The 16078-nt window shown below is 43.0% G+C and overlaps 1 protein-coding gene across 1 annotated transcript in view; it reads left to right on the plus strand.

Moving 5' to 3' along the window:
- Positions 1 to 4344: 4344 nt before the first annotated feature.
- The window catches only part of RAB11FIP4 (RAB11 family interacting protein 4), a 205259-nt gene continuing 193525 nt past the window's right edge, over positions 4345 to 16078 (plus strand). The window contains exon 1 of the mRNA XM_034789705.1: positions 4345 to 4526. Within this exon, the coding sequence (XP_034645596.1) occupies positions 4374 to 4526 (153 nt within the window). The 5' untranslated portion in view covers positions 4345 to 4373. The remainder of the gene's footprint in view (positions 4527 to 16078) is intronic.

Below are 16078 nucleotides of genomic sequence, written 5' to 3' on the forward strand. Positions count from 1 at the left end.
CACCCGGTATTGGCCACTGTCGGAAGACAGGGTACTGGGCTAGATCGATCACTGGTCTGACCCAGTGTGTCCGTTCTTATGTTCTAGATATCAGGGTTGTGAAGAAAAGCTTGAAAATTGGCCCTAAAAGCTCCAAAACCAGAAAGCAGATAAAAGAATCTGAGCTGTATTATTTCTTTCACAGGTCATGAGTTGAGAGGCAATCTCTAGATTTTGGAGGCCCTGTTCATGATTTTTGAATGCTGGAGGTTGACAACACTGAGGAGGAGATTGCCAAATCCATTCTCCCTGTAGCCAGTTTTGAACTTGGAGCTTACAAGTACAAGTCCATCACAATGGTCCTGAAATCTCAGGGTGCTGCTCTGACTTCACAACCCTTTAGTTCCCAGCCACTCTCTGATCAAACACTTTGTTTCCCTTCTCTTAGTTCTCATCACTTCTTTGGCCTCAAATCTCCTCTTTTATCCCTTGCTTCACAGCTGACTGTTCCCATCTTCTTGCATCAACTATCAAAATCTCGCTTCTGAGATCTCTGCTCTTTGTTTTCTGCTCCTAGAAGAGATGCCCGTTTTCTCTTATCAGCAAAGGGCCAGTTGAACTCAAGGGGTTTATGTTTTTCCATAAGGTTTGGCAAATTCAATCTGCAGATTTGGGAAAAGGTGGAATAAAAAGGACGCCTATTCCCTGGCTGGCTAAGGTACCTTTGAGTGTTTAAAACAAAATTAAAAGGGGCATTAAAGTTAGATTGTACAAATACAATTGCCTGCTGGGAAGATCCCTGCAATCCATGGAACTTGAATCCAGGTCCACAGCGTTCTGACCTATCATCACACTGCCGCCAACAACTTACTGGCAGGAACTAGAATCAAAACTCCTTGAAGACCAGCTCAGATAGCGGGCATCACCCCGGAGCCTGGAACACTGGAGCTTCTGGTTGGCCCGCTCCCCCTACTTAAGCCAGAAGGAGGAACAGGAAATCATCCATACAAACTGTTGACACTGGGACGAAGTTGGCCAATGATTAATGTAGGAGGGACCATCTCCCCATGCCAACCAGGGTTCAGAACCAGGAGGTCATGAACTGACAGTCAGATACTAGGAATCAGGAGGTCAGGGTCAGGAGACAGGAGAAGGAAGTGCTGGGCTCCACCGTGCTTTGGGCTGCTCACTGAGCGCTACCTGACCCTGACTCAGCCTGATTCCTGACCTCCTGGTTCTGAACCCCACTGGCATGGGAACCCAGCACCCTGCCCTATGCTAACCACTAGCCCTGGCTACTTATATCCTGGCCCTGACACCCACTGACTTCAAAGTCAGTTTCTTCCATGATGGAAAGACCCTGGTAAATAGGGTGACCAGATGTCCCGATTTTATAGGGACAGTCCCGATTTTGGGGTCTTTTTCTCTCATAGGCACCTATTACCCCCCCACCTCCTGTCCCGATTTTTGACACTTGCTATCTGGTCAGCCTACTGGTAAACATGGGTACAGGAGCAGAAAAACCTTATACATTTTTTTTAAATGTCAGGACAGAGTATTTATTTAAAGGCTGTTTTACAGAAACTGGAATTTTTAAAATAGGTTACTTAAAGAAGTATCAAGGTGACAGTGTCACTTTAACCCCTGCCCTCTATATGTGACCCCTTCAAATTAAGGTGGCAGGATGTGGGAAGCTTACACTGCTTCTGTTCCTTGCATTGTCAGCGTTCTATGGATCAACAGAAGACATCAGCTCACAGGGCTGTCAAGCCAGCCCTCTTCATGAACATTACATGTACACACATTTAGGATGAAGTGCCCCTTTGGAGAACCAAAACTTCTTGGGGGGTGTACACCTCCTGCCTCCCAGGGGAGGAAAGCATTTTGGCTGGCTTCCTTCTATCATGGCATTTCCAGAGACATTAGGTGGAATGTGAGGCCTTTGTTATTTTGCTTTGTTAAAGCAAGAAATTAATGAGATCGTGTTTCAATTCAAAGTCCAGCGCTAACTGTAAAATCTTTAGCACAGAGCATTTTAAGTGAGCAGCCTTATTGACAGCCTGCAAAACATCACTCATAAAATCACACGCAATGTAAAACTGAAGTAATGGCCAGTTGTGCTTATTAACGACCGGGTGCTTTTTGCAAGAGTAAGTGTGTCTGGCCAGATTCTGAGCCATCAAGTACCTGAGCCTAAATGAACTCACAGTACCTGCTCCAAAGGCTGCTCCCAAGATTAACGGGCCCGAAGGCATGGTTCAGAAAGAGGGACCCATTCTTTGTCCATTCCTTTGACCCACTCCTCAGAACACTCATGGACATAGCCTAGAAGGGTTATTTTAAGCTGCGGGGGGGGGGGGGGGGCGCGGAGGGCAGGGAAAGTAGCAAAGGGCTTAAATTAAGAAAGAATAAATTTACACTGAATAACAGGAAGGCCTAACTTGCAATGGCAGGTGAGTCATTAAATGACTTAGTCATGTCTGACTTATATCACCATGCAATGTCCCCTCTTACAAACCAACACTGCTGCGGGATGTTTTCTGAGTAGCACAAAGTAAGATGCAACAGAGAGTCCTGTGGCACCTTTAAGACTAACAGATGTATTGGAGCATAAGCTTTCGTGGGTGAATGCCCACTTCATCGGATGCATGGGCAGTCACCCACGAAAGCTTATGTTCCAATACATCTGTTAGTCTCAAAGGTGCCACAGGACCCTCTGTTGCTTTTTACAGATCCAGACTAACACGGCTACCCCTCTGATACTTGACAAAGTAAGATGCAACTATTCACTATATCTGGACCAGATGGGTGTTTGCCTTCTCTTTATCTTAGCCACACATTTTCTTTTCATCCCCAGCCCTCCTCAATTTAATCTGATTCTTCTTTATTTTATATTCTATGACTTCTAATACTGAGCTGTTACATGATACTTTTCAGTTGTGGAGCTCAAAGCATTTTATAAAGGAGGGCAAGTATTACCCCCATTTTACAGATGGGGAAACTGAGGCACAAAGGGGTGGAGTGACTCAGTGGGCCAGTGGCAGAGCCGGGAATAGAACCCAGGTTCTCTGAGCCTCAATTCCACGCTCCCACTACTAAAGCATGCTGCCCACTTTGCTCTTAGTTTTCTGCTCAGGCTCTCACCCTACCCCAGCCTGTCTCCTTGTTCTTTCCCCATCCCCAGGAAATATTGACTCTCTCTTCCACCCCCAATTTTTCCTCTAACCCCTTTGGGCCATTTCCCTTCATGCACTTTATACCAGGTGAGTGGCCCCTACCATTTTTCTTTCACAAAAACATCCTTTGGCTGCTGTCCCCACAGATTATTTCATTCCTCCCACATTTTTTCTTTGCTTTTCTCTTTCTTCCTCCCCATTTTGCATGCGCCCTTCTCTCCCTCACCCCCTAGCAATGTGAGTTCCCCTTTCTTCCCTTACCAGATCCAGGGTAATGGAGGGCTTTGCTTAGGCCTCCTGGCTCTCCTCCCATTAGCAGCTGCAGCCGCATCTCTCTGCTGACCTGGTTGCAAAGTGCAGCCCTGTACCTAGGGGCGCAAGCGGAGCCAGAGACCCCTGGGGAGGTGGCTGTGTCTCCTGCTGGTACCTGTTTGCCTTTAGCTCTAAGGAATGGTCTCGCCTGACTCCTTCCCCCATATTCACTAAAACTCGCTGTTCTCTCCCCCATCCCTTTTCACATTCCTTCTCCCCCATCCCCCTCTTCCTTGGTTCTACCCTCCCCCTCATTTCCCCCTCCCCTTGTTGTCCCCTTCCGCCCTCACATCCCCCCTCTCTCCTTCCCTTCCCCTGGTTCTCCCCCTCCCCTCTCACATCCTCCCTTCCCCTGGTTCACCCCCTCCCCTCTCACATCCCACCGCTCCCTTCCCCTGGTTCTCCCCCTCTGCCCTCACATCCCCCCTTTCTCCTTCCCTTCCCCTGGTTCTCCCCCTCCACCCTCACATCCCCCCCTCTCCCTTCACCTGGTTCTCCCACTCCACCCTCACATCCTCCCCTTCCCCTGGTTCTCCCCCTCCTCCCTCACATCCCCCCTCTCCCTTCCCCTGGTTCTTCCCTCACATCCCCCCTCTCCCTTCCCCTGGTTCTTCCCTCACATCCCCCCTCTCCTCTCCTCTCCCCTTCCCCTGGTTCTCCCCCTCCCCCTCACATCCCTCCTCTCCTCTCCCCTTCCCCTGGTTCTCCCCCTCCCCTCTCACATCCCCCTTCTCCCCTCCCCTTCCCCTGGTTCTCCCCCTCCCCTCTCCCATCCCCGCTCCCCCCCCCCCCGTTCTGTGGTCCCTCCCCGCGGCTGGCTGATGTCACACGGCGGCTGGAGGCAGCCGGGCGATCATGGCTGCTGCCGGCTGGCGGCTCGCGCGGGGCCGCCGCTAGGTGCCCGGGATGGAGCCCGGCGGGCTCGGGGAACAGGCCGACTGGATGCGGTTCCTGCGGAAGCTCAAGGAGGTCTTCGACGTGTGCGACGAGGATGCGGACGGCTTCATCCGGGTGGAGCATTTCGTCGCCCTGGGGCTGCAGTTCGGCCAAGGGGATGAGGTGAGAGGGGCTGGGGGCGCGGGGAGCTCCCGAGCGGGGCAACGATTCCTCCAGCCCCATCCCTGGCTCCCGGCTCCTGCCTGCCCCAGTTCACCCGGCAGCTCCCGCCTGCCTCCCATCCCCTCCCCTCCCCCGTCCTGCATCCACTCCCTTTGCACCTGCAGCCTCCCCCAGCCCGCCCCCCTGCAGCATCTCTGCCCGTCTGCAGCAACTTTCCCCTGGGCTGCCCCTGCCACCACCTCCTGTCACCAGCGCTTCGCCTCCGGGCGGGGGGCTCTCCCCTGAGGCGCCCGGTACCGCAGGGCAAGGCTGCTCTCGGTCAAAGCACGTCTGAGGGGATTGCCTGGAAATGCACTTTCTCCTGCAGCCTAGAGGAGGAAGAGAGCAATCAGGGAGCGTGGGGCTACTTCTCTGCTGATCTGACTCCAGACCTCGCTTGCCAAGGGGGACAGGGATGTTTATGCAGGCCACCCATTTTGCCCCTATTCTTGATTCCGTTGTCTAAGTTCTCTTGCTCTTGTCCCTACGGAGAGTAACTTCACTGAAGTCAATATTTGGGATTTCTGTCTTTGAACATACCACCCTGCGGCCAGGCAGGTAAACAGGCCAAACCCTGCCCTGCCTTCCATGCCAATAAACAGTTGGGGGTAAGGCAACGCAGAATTCAGCCCATTTTTTGGTCTGAATCAGACTGCAGGGACAGGCTCATATTTTCTTTAGTTTATTTCCTGCCCTGCTCCTTTGTCCTGATGCAGATAGCCACCTGACTCTCAGAAACACCTGGGTTTGACCTTGTTTACAAAACTGGTCTTTCGTTCAATGGCAGCATTGACTTTCTAAGCAGAAATACACCTGCACTAGCAAACAGATGCGATGGTTCTGCTGTTTGGTTTTTTGTTGTTGTTGTTGTTGTTGTTCTTTTTGGTTATTTTGCCAGGCATGACTGTTCTGGTGAAAGCAAAGGTTTCTCTGGCATGGTAACATTCCCTCCTTAGCTATGTGGACAATCTGAAAATAGGCTCCATAGCTTACACAAACAAGACTCTCCTGCGAAATGAGTGTCTTTATTGCAAATCCTGTTACTCTGCCATGGGTCTGTCATAATTCCTTATACAAGTAAGTCCCGTTTGGCTTTCCTGGTGTTTAAAGAACACACCAGTGTGTTCTGGAATGCCCGTGGAGCCATGTAGCAGCATCATATTAATCTGCAATGACACTCACAGAAAAGCTGTGTGAGTTAGAATTATGGACCAAAGTCAGTCTATCGTTGACACAGGTATAAATCTGGAGTCACTCCGCTGGCTTCAGCGGAGCCATTACTTTAGTGGAACCATTATCACTGCATTACAGTAGTGTAAGTAAGAATAGAATTTGGCCCAATATTTATTAGAATAATTGCACGAATTTCAGTTGAAACAGTCCCTCTTAAATTATTTAGTAAAGAGAGAAATCTCAAACAAAATTAACCAGATATGAAATCTTGTATTTCATGAGAAGATTCCCCCCTTCAGAATTTGGTACCTCATCTCTGGGTCTCTACATAACAAAATGCTCTGGCACTTGAAAAAAGGAAGCAGCACAACAAAACAAAGCTGGTGTTGGGATGAAAAGTTTTGACCTTTTAAAATGCGGTAAAATAAATTAATCTGCGGAGATTGTAAAGAGAGATACGTTTATAAAAGGGTTCCAAGGAAGTATTATAGAAGTACTATTATGCCAAAAAGCATAATAAATTCATAATTATTGTCAAATCAAGTTACTAATTTTTGGATTAGCACTGGTAATGGAACAAGACTTGTTAATTAAATTAAAGAAAGAGGATACAGGAGGCTCCATTTCTTGTATCTAGTCATAGACCTGTTGTTGAATATTTCTTTAATGAGAGACGAGAGTTATTTTTCCGTAACCAGTAATATAAGGAGAAGAAAGGACTAATAGGAGTGAGCTCTATTGATCTCTCTGTTTTTATTTGTCCCTTGAAAAGTTATCCATTCCTATATAAACTAAGGGCCTAAATTCTTAAATCCATGTTGCAAGAAGCATTGTACTGTGGGTGGTTTTTGTACTACTGTATTTATTTCATTCCTACATCAATAACCTTTTCTTGCTGGCAGTTCGGAAGGTTGGTGAAATTCTCTGGCCGTTGTTTTGCCGGAGATCAGCCTAGATGATCAGGTTCCTTCTGACTTTAGAATTTATGGAAATCTATCAGGTTATTAGGAGGGGAGCAGGGAGAATAAACTGGAGATAAAAGGTTGAATCAGATGATGTCTTAAAAATGTCTTTATTTTTTGTAGCTGAATGTATTAGAAATATGTAAAGGGGGGAACTGATGAACTAAAGTATTGTATTGGGAAATTATAAACCATGAATGGTGTATTCTGAATTTTGGGAGGGGCCTAGATTACTGAATAGGTGCCAGAACAATAAATAATATGCAAATAAGAGATTAAACTATAGACTGCAGCATATGTCTAGCTAAACAGGGTGAATGGTAATGAGAAATGCCCTGTAATCATCACTGCATTCTCGTTAGCTGTAACCGACAATGTTTGAAAAATATACTTACAAAGATGAGACGAACGGAATTTACCTCTATATCTTTAGTAGCATGCATATTACAATTTGTCTTAATTTCTCTTTGTATATATAGTCTGATCTGAAGCCTGTTGAAGTCATTGGAAAGGCTCCCATTGACTTCGCTGGGCTTTGGATCAAGCCCACAGTAGTTGGTATGCTACATTGTTGCTAGATTTGGATGGACCAAATCAGAACTTCACATCTGAACTCCTTTAATTTTAGAGTGTTATGTCCATGTGGATTCATGTCCCCTGCCTCTACAGTTTTGGTTCTGGGACAGCTCCTACTCCAGAAGGGTTTGGTGCTATTTTCTAGGTTTGGTTGCTGCAGCTAAAATATTACCATTTGGGGCCAAAATCTCATGAGACTCGCGTATGTGATTTCAGTGCTGTTGAATCTGCTGCCAAACCTTAGCCCCGATTTGGTCTCAACCACAACCGAAGCCTGATCCTGATCATAATAATGCCTTCTCGGATTCATCTCTAATTCTTGCTGGATATCACCAAATAAAATCGGGGGAGGGGGTTGAGAGTTTACAAGAAGGAGGAAATTAAGGAGGGTTGGGTGTGTTGTAGTACATTTTGAAGCTGTTCCAACTTCTCAGGATCCTTATTTTATAGACAGCACCAAGCTTTTCCAGTACCCACGTTAAGTAATCACGGTTCTTTGACATGATGCTTCAAGAGGCTGTATTTCCGATGCAGTGATGGTGTCATGGTCATCAGAGGAGTAGACTGAGTGCTCTAAGAAGGATGGCCTCCTCCTCTCCCAATCAAGTTATTGATTTCCCAATGGAATTCAGCCAAATAGGTGTGCCATGAGGCAGTGCAGGGAACAGCAGCAGGGAAATATGGAACGTGCATGGCAGGAAACAATATGAAGGGTGTGTAGGGCGATCAGTGAGGGGGAGGATTTAGTGGAACCTGTAAGGCACGTGGAGGGAGGAAGAACTTTGCAGGCAGAGAAATATGCAGAAGGGAGGAAAAGACGGGGAAAAGGGAAGGAGGACAGGGATGTCCAAAATTAGAAAAGGCATTAGGACCCCGACTGAGAAAAGTGATGATATACAAACTGCACTGTGCTATTTAGCGATGGCTGAATCAGGTCTGCTCATTTCACTGACAAAGACAAGATTATTCCTGGCATGGACAGGTTAGCTAGGAGACAGCAAGCTGGTCGCTATTCTGTTCCATGCATCATTGACAAACATGCCTGCTCCTTTCTGACTGCAGGATCTTCACTGCTGGCAGTAACATAAGAGGCAGGGAAAGCCCCGCTGGCTTTCAGAGCCCAGGGGCAGAGTTTGCAGAATGGGCAGTTTGAAAAATCATCTCTGGACTTGTCAGCTGAGCCAATTTGATATGCAAACCACTGGGAGAGATTTGCTATGAAACCACAGACAGAGGCAATGATCCTAGTGCAAATGTACTGTAAATACCTTATCGTGGGTGGATAATGACTTTGCCATTCTGTTTAAAAAAGTGTCATTCAAAATGAACTTTGTTTACTATGTATCACTGGTGACCTCAGGAGACGGAAACAATCAGTTCCCCAAAACAGTACAGCCATCCCAAACTCGCTTCCACAGGGGCCTAATAACGATTGTGCAGGAAAATCTGCAATGTGTCAGATTAAATTAAACCTAAGAGACGCTGCCAGAGAGCTGCCTTGTCCTCTTTAATGTATTCTAACACATGATAATTCATTGTTTAAATGTACTTTTGGTTTTCATTCTACATTTTCTGGGCCCAATCCAGCTCCATTAAAATCAATGAAAATCTTTCCATTGGCTTTAACAGAAGATTGATTGGACCCTATATATTAATGATTTTAGCTTTTTAGTTCTGTGTATCTTATACCTCACATGTGAAGGACCAGAATTTGCACTGTTGCATCCCCACTATCTATAACACTCTCAGCACAAATAGTCATGAGGTTGCACTAGTGTAATGAGAGTGAAATTTGGCTTGGTTAATTCAGTCTTGCCCTACTTAATCTGACAATCCTCCTCCTTGGCTTCATATATTAGTAGCCATGGCCAAGCAAAACTTTGATATTACAAATTCTTGAGGAAAAAAATCTGAGTTATTTGCCAAAGTTTGTGAGAATTTAACATAGTATGACATTTTTACCCTTTCTGTGGTTGGTAGTTTGGTTGGTTTGTGGTCAACTTGGTGAAATTTATCATTCAAAAGAGATCAGGAACTTTCTGAAAATTTGCTCCAAGGCAAAATTTTGCAGCAAAACAGCAGGTTTTTGCCTGGAATAAGCAGCCCTCTTGTTCATCTGCACAGTCAACATAACAGAGGTGAAACTTGAAAATTTTTAGCTTTTATATGATTAAACGTTGGGGTTTTTTTTTTATGGCTCCTATCACTGATGATTAAATTGTTTTTTTGTTGCCCTATTTAAAACTCTCTATTGCAGCAACTTTTACCCCACTCCTTCTTTGCTATACACCCTGGCTTCACTGAAGTCTTTGGAAGTATTGCCTTGATTTCATACCCTGTCTTAAATTAGGCTCTGAGCTCTATAGAGGCAGGGTCTGTTGTTTTATTACTGGACCCTGATGTAGCAATGAATTCCATGCGAGTGGATCTCTGCGCCCAGGCAGGGCTCATTACAGGATTGGGACCTTATTGTAGTTCACTGAAGTCAATTAAATTACTTTCATAGTCACGGTTAAGTATGTGCATAAGTGTTCGTGTGATCAGGGTTTAGTTTTTAGCACCTGGCGTGATGAGGCCCATCGGGGCTGCAGCTGTAATACAGATATTAATACATACAGAAAGGAGCAATTCATATTAAACATTAAGGGCCAAATAATACTAAGTATCTTAAATATACATGGTGCTTTTAACCCAAAGGCTCCCCAATTACTTTACAACATATGGTCCGAACCCTGCTGCCTCTCCCAGCCAAAATTTTCACTGGTTTCAGTGAGAGCAGGAAGATTACATATAGCTGTTGTTTTTAAGGAGGTATTGTCAACTGAAAACCATATGTTGCAAACAGACACATTTATTGTCTATGAGACCAGGAACAGTGGAGGGTGGGAGACTTTTCAAAAGCACTGATGGGAATTCGGCGCCCAATTGTGCCTTTTGAAAATGTCCCCCTTAGATTATTACAAGTAAAAGAAGTTTAAAGTTCCAATTTGGTTGTCACTTTTCCACTATTGAGCTTGCTTTTTCCTTTAGCTCTGGATGCTGGAAATCCGTGACATCGGTTTCACTTTTGTTTATAGTCAGTGCCACTTTCTTTTTTCTCCTGGATACAGTGCTTGAGGTTTCAAATGCTGCAAGGCAATATTTGTTAGGTTAAAAACAACTGTTTTCATTGGATTGCTTTTTATTATGGAAACATTTCTACTGAGCTTTGGTTTAATACATGCAACACTTACAGGTTGGCCTAACTTGAAGTAACATGGTCTCTTTTACACCTGAGAGCTGCAATGCAGAACAGTTTAAAAGAGAAACAGTGTAACCCTTTCACCAGTGAATTCTTATTATTTATACTCCAATAGCATGCACAGGCCCCAATCACGCATATAATGATAGTCCCTGCCCCAAAGATCTAAATAAAAGGGAAAGCCGTGGTGAAATGACTTGACCAAGGCCAGACAGTAGGTCAGTGGCTGAGCCTGGTCTCTAGAGTCCTGGTGCAGTGTCCTGTCTATCCACTAGACAACGCTGGCTCTGTTCTTGGTGACTGCATGCAAAACCCACCCCGCAGATAGCTGTTATTGAAACTTCCATGTTGCTGAGCAGTTTTTTACATAAGGAGTGGAAATGCCAGCCTGCCAAATGTATGCCCACTCACCAAGGATTGTGAAGAAAGATGTGGAAAACACACTGCATTTTAAATACCATGGCTGGATCATGTGTAATCACTAGTTGGGGAAACACTTCTAGCACTGAAAAAGCCAGGAGTTGTTTGCCATCTGATTTCTTGTTACTTAGAAAATAGTTGCACTTGCAGCTGATGTGTCTAGAGGCCTTGCAAATTACATGTTAAATGTACTCAGGTTCCTGGCAAGGGGTTATGTGAAAGTGTGTATTTCACAAGTCTGTTGCCAGTTAATGTTTCATAATACTAGATTCTATTTAAACTGTACATTCAGTTTTCAGCAACAAGTGAAATATGATAAACATGTTGACTATTTATTTTCAGAGAAGTAATCACCTTTTGGAGCATTTTTTTTAAAAGCCACAGGTGTTCATACTTAGACAGCAGTGTGCGTAATATTAAGATCAACAAATACTTGCCAGGATAGAAACAGTATTGCACTTAAGAGGGAACTTCAACAGCAAATAAAAACCTGTATGGTGTTATCAATTATACTGTTGTGAATTGATAGTAACTCCACTGGAGTCAGTTTCAACGGTGTAGAATTGGTGTATGTGAGAGCAGCATCAGGCCAGATGTACACAGAATCCCAAGAGCAAATCCGCACCTTTCTCCTTTGGCATATAGAGACCAATAGAGTGTAGCAAAGCATCAAACTATGGGGGCATGGGAATCTTCTTCTTTGCCCCTCCAATATCTCCTACCCTGGCTCCTTAGAGCCATGATCCTTGCACATACACCCATACCGTAGGTTGTAACCCTGGATCTATGTCATGCCACGTCTTACCCCATCCTGATCTGCTCTCAAACGATCCTCTAGGGCAGTGGTTCTCAACCTGCAGACCGCTTGCGGCCCAAACAGCATATATATGCGGCCCGTGTGACATTCTCAGGGCCATAGAGATAGTATATATGTATTGTATGGATGTGGCATACATAACACATAGAGAGCTGCATATGCAGGCCACAATGTTAAATAGGTTGAGAATGACTGCTCTGATCTAAGAGTATCTGTTGAGGTCATGCACTGAAGTGGAGGGTCTACTGTAAAGAACTGCTCTGTAATGGCCTTCCTGTACAAAAAGCACTTCTCCATTGCCGAAGTGGTCTTACATAGCACCTACGTCCCTAGAGTCTTCTCTCAGCTATGCTGGTGACAATCTAGAATTAAACCACTGAGGTATATGAAATTCCTCCTGATTTACACTAGTGTAACTGAAAACAGAATCCAGCCATGTCTTTAAATAGTTTAATGTATGCTGTAGCCTTATAATAAGCACCTACCAATATGGAAAATAAGACTTGTAACATTGAGACTTCAAAGGAAAAGTATTAGAGCATGACCAAAGGGTGGTATTATTCTAATGATAGAAGCAGAAAAGAATTACCACTTTCCTCATGCTCTGCTTTTCAGAGAAATACTTCTTGAAAGAGCAAATAAATATTCACCCAGCCATGCTGAGGACAGAAGGGCAGTTCCCATGCAACAGCGTTCTCTTATAAATACCTAGGCTGGTGCACATTTTGACTCACTAAAGTAATTTGCTAATGATCAGATATTTAATATTGTTTTGACTGGGTAGGGAAAAAAAATCTACTCTGAAAACGGTACGCTCGGATGCTTAAGGGATTTTGGATTAGTCAAGGTACAGTTGCAGTAGCTTTCCTAATTCAATGCAAGCCAGTACTGCAGTGTGCTTTAAACAAACCTACTGATACATCCAACCATGTATTTCCAACCAGGTGACATAAAGTAGGCTTAGTCCTTATTGTTAATCATATGTTTGCTACAGCACTGTAATGAGGAGAAATGTTGTAAGGTTTGCTGTGCACTTACAAGTCTAATTTGTTATGTAATAGGAATGCATTTCAGAGCTACAAGCACTGAGAGTGGGTTACACACACACTTAAGAATTAGCTACTGCTGTATTCTGAAATACTCTATGCCAGTGATCACAATGAGTAGGCTTTTGTTAAAAACCAGAGAAAAGACACATGGTTTTAATAGTCATTCTTGATTTTTTTATTTAAATAAATCTGCTTTAGAGCTACCTTGAGAGATTATCTTTGATATAGCTACAGTGGCATTGTGTTGTCATATGATCAAATGCAAAATCTACTTGAGAAAAACCTCAACATGTAGATCCTGCAAATACAATCCAATGCCGCTTCCATTTTATACATTGTTGGAGGTACGGCTTGAAATTAGGGAGGTTAATTACCCAGCTGCTTGGCAAGACTGGATATTTTCTATGTAGATTCTCTCTCTCTCTCTCTCTTCATGCTAGATTCAGTCTATGCTGTTAAAATGTAAAACTAGTAAGCGATTAAAAAAATTAATCGTGTTTAAATAATTTGAACTGTTAATAATAGAATGCCATTTATTTAAATATTTTGGGGTGTTTTCTACATTTTCAAATATATTGATTTCAATTACAACACAGAATACAAAGTGTACAGTGCTCACTTTATATTTATTTTTGATTACAAGTATTTGCACTGTAAAAAAACGAAAAGAAATAGTATTTTTCAATTCACCTAATACAAGTACTGTAGTGCAATCTCTTTATCATGAAAGTTGAACTTACAAATATAGAATTACGTACAAAAAATTGCATTAAAAAATAAAACAATGTAAAATTTGGAGCCTGCAAATCCAATCAGTCCTACTTCTTGTTGAACCAATCGCTCAGACAGACAAGTTTGCTAGGAGATAATGCTGCCTGCGTCTTGTTTACAACATCACCTGAAAGTGAGAACAGGTGTGTTCTCATGGCACTGTTGTAGCTGGCGTCGCAAGATATTTACATGCCAGCTGCACTAAGGATTCATATGTCCATTCATGCTTCAACCACCATTCCATGGGGCATGCATCCATGATGATGACGGGTTCTGCTCAATACCAATCCAAAGCAGTGCAGACTGACGCATGTTCATTTTCATTATCTGAGTCAGATATCACCAGCAGAAGGTTGATTTTCTTTTTTTGATGGGTCAGATTCTGTAGTTTCCGCATCGGAGTGTTGCTCTTTTAAGACTTCTGAAAGCATGCTCCACACCTCATCCTTTTCAGATTTTGGAAGGCACTTCAGATTCTTAAATCTTAGGTCGAGTGCTGTAGCCATCTTCAGAAATCTCACATTGGTACCTTCTTTGCATTTTGTCAGATCTGCAGTGAAAGTCTTCTTAAAATGAACATGTGCTGGGTCATCATCTGAGACTGCCATATCATGAAATATATGGCAGAATGCGGGTAAAACAGATTTTTTTTGAGCAGGGGACATACAATTTCCCTCCAAAGAGTTCAGTTATAAATTTAATTAACATATTATTTTTTTAACGAGCGTCATCAGCATAGAAACCTGTCTTGTGGAATGGTGGTCAAAGCATGAAGGGGCATATGAATGTTAGCATATCTGGCACATAAATGCCTTGCAATGCTGGCTACAAAAGTAATACCAGGCAAATGGCTGTTCTCACTTTCTGGTGACATTGTAAATAAGAAGAGGGCAGCATTATCTCCTGTAAATGTAAACAAACTTGTTTGTCTTAGTGATTGGCTGAACAAGAAGTAGGACTGAGTGGACTTGTAGGGTCTGAGGTTTTACATTGTTTTGTTTTTGAGTGCAGTTATGTAACCAAAAAAACTACATTTGTAAGTTGCACTTTCATGATAAAGAGATTGCATGACAGTACTTGTATGAGGTGAATTGAAAAATACTATTTCTTTTATCATTTTTACAGTGCAAATATTTGTATTAAAAATAATATAATTTGATTTAAATTACAACACAGAATATAATATATATGAAAATATAGAAAAACATCCAAAATATTTAATAAATGTCAATTGATATTCTATTGTTTAACAGTGTATTAAAACTGCGATTAATTGCGATTAATTTTTTTTAGTTAATCGCATGAGTTAACTGCGATTAATCGACAGCCGTAAAAACTAGTATTCTTCAGGTGTGACGTGTGTTGGTGTTCTCCAGAAATTTGCTTATGCGACTCTAGAGGGTATTCAAATTTCCAGTGCATATGGATTTTACCACTCTAATATGATTAAGCTCTGAAAAATGAGTTATGCAAAATTGTGCAAGGAAAGGTGCAGTGTTTGGGGGATACAGGAGAATTTCCAGTTGGATGCTAGAAGAAGCTAACATGGTCTCAAGGCTCCATTGTCATCTGCAGTTTAGCACAACCCATTGATAACCTGCAGAAAACCTTTCAGACTAACAAAGCGGACACACATTTAATTCCCTTACAATGTTCATCGAAGTAAAATGATTTCTTTATTCCTTGTGCAATCAACAGTGCCATGTTTCCCATTAATGGCATCTGATTCCAAAGCCAAACATTAATGAGCACATTAGAAACTTGGATTTTTACTTTGTAAGGTAGGCTAGCTTCATAAGACTACTTTAACTTTGTTCATCTATGCAGGAACTACAAATGAAATCATAGCAGTGTTTAAACTGCAGTTCCTTTTGAGAGAGGTATGTTCTCAGGCCTCGATACCTGCAGATGTTGCTGAATAAATACCCATTTGTGTGTGGCAACATAGCTAACTCAGTCCAGGGTGTGATTAGGTAGATAATAGGAAGTGGCAGACACAATCGCTGGTCGTATAGAATTTGGTTTTATAACAGCAGTGTGACTATAAACAAAAGCACTGTATAATACATCTCAATTACTTGCCATTCAAAACGTAATTAAAGGGCCTCACTTGAAGGGAAAGAGCGTTTCCCTGTGATTATAAATGAGTGCGATTTAAAACAAAAATATCAAGAGTCCTTCCTAACTCCTGATTTTTAGTTTAGTTCTGCAGCACTCTCTGCCTCCTAATGAGTGACGGCAATTAAATGCACAGACAAAATACTTATCCAAAATACCTGTGAGACAGTATGGTCTAATGGATGGGGCACTGGGCTGGGAATCAGGATATTATATTTTAAAGTATTATCTAAATGATTATGCTTTCTAACCACCATGCTAATTTATCTTTAATATTCCTTTTGCTTTAGCAATACAACTTTGGATGATGTTTTGGACTCAATATGACAGTACAATTAAATGCATGCTGCTCTGTATGCATATTGTAGTCCTAATAGGATGCCATG

This window comes from Trachemys scripta, chromosome 14 (genome assembly GCF_013100865.1).
Source record: "Trachemys scripta elegans isolate TJP31775 chromosome 14, CAS_Tse_1.0, whole genome shotgun sequence".
Taxonomy (NCBI): domain Eukaryota; kingdom Metazoa; phylum Chordata; order Testudines; family Emydidae; genus Trachemys; species Trachemys scripta.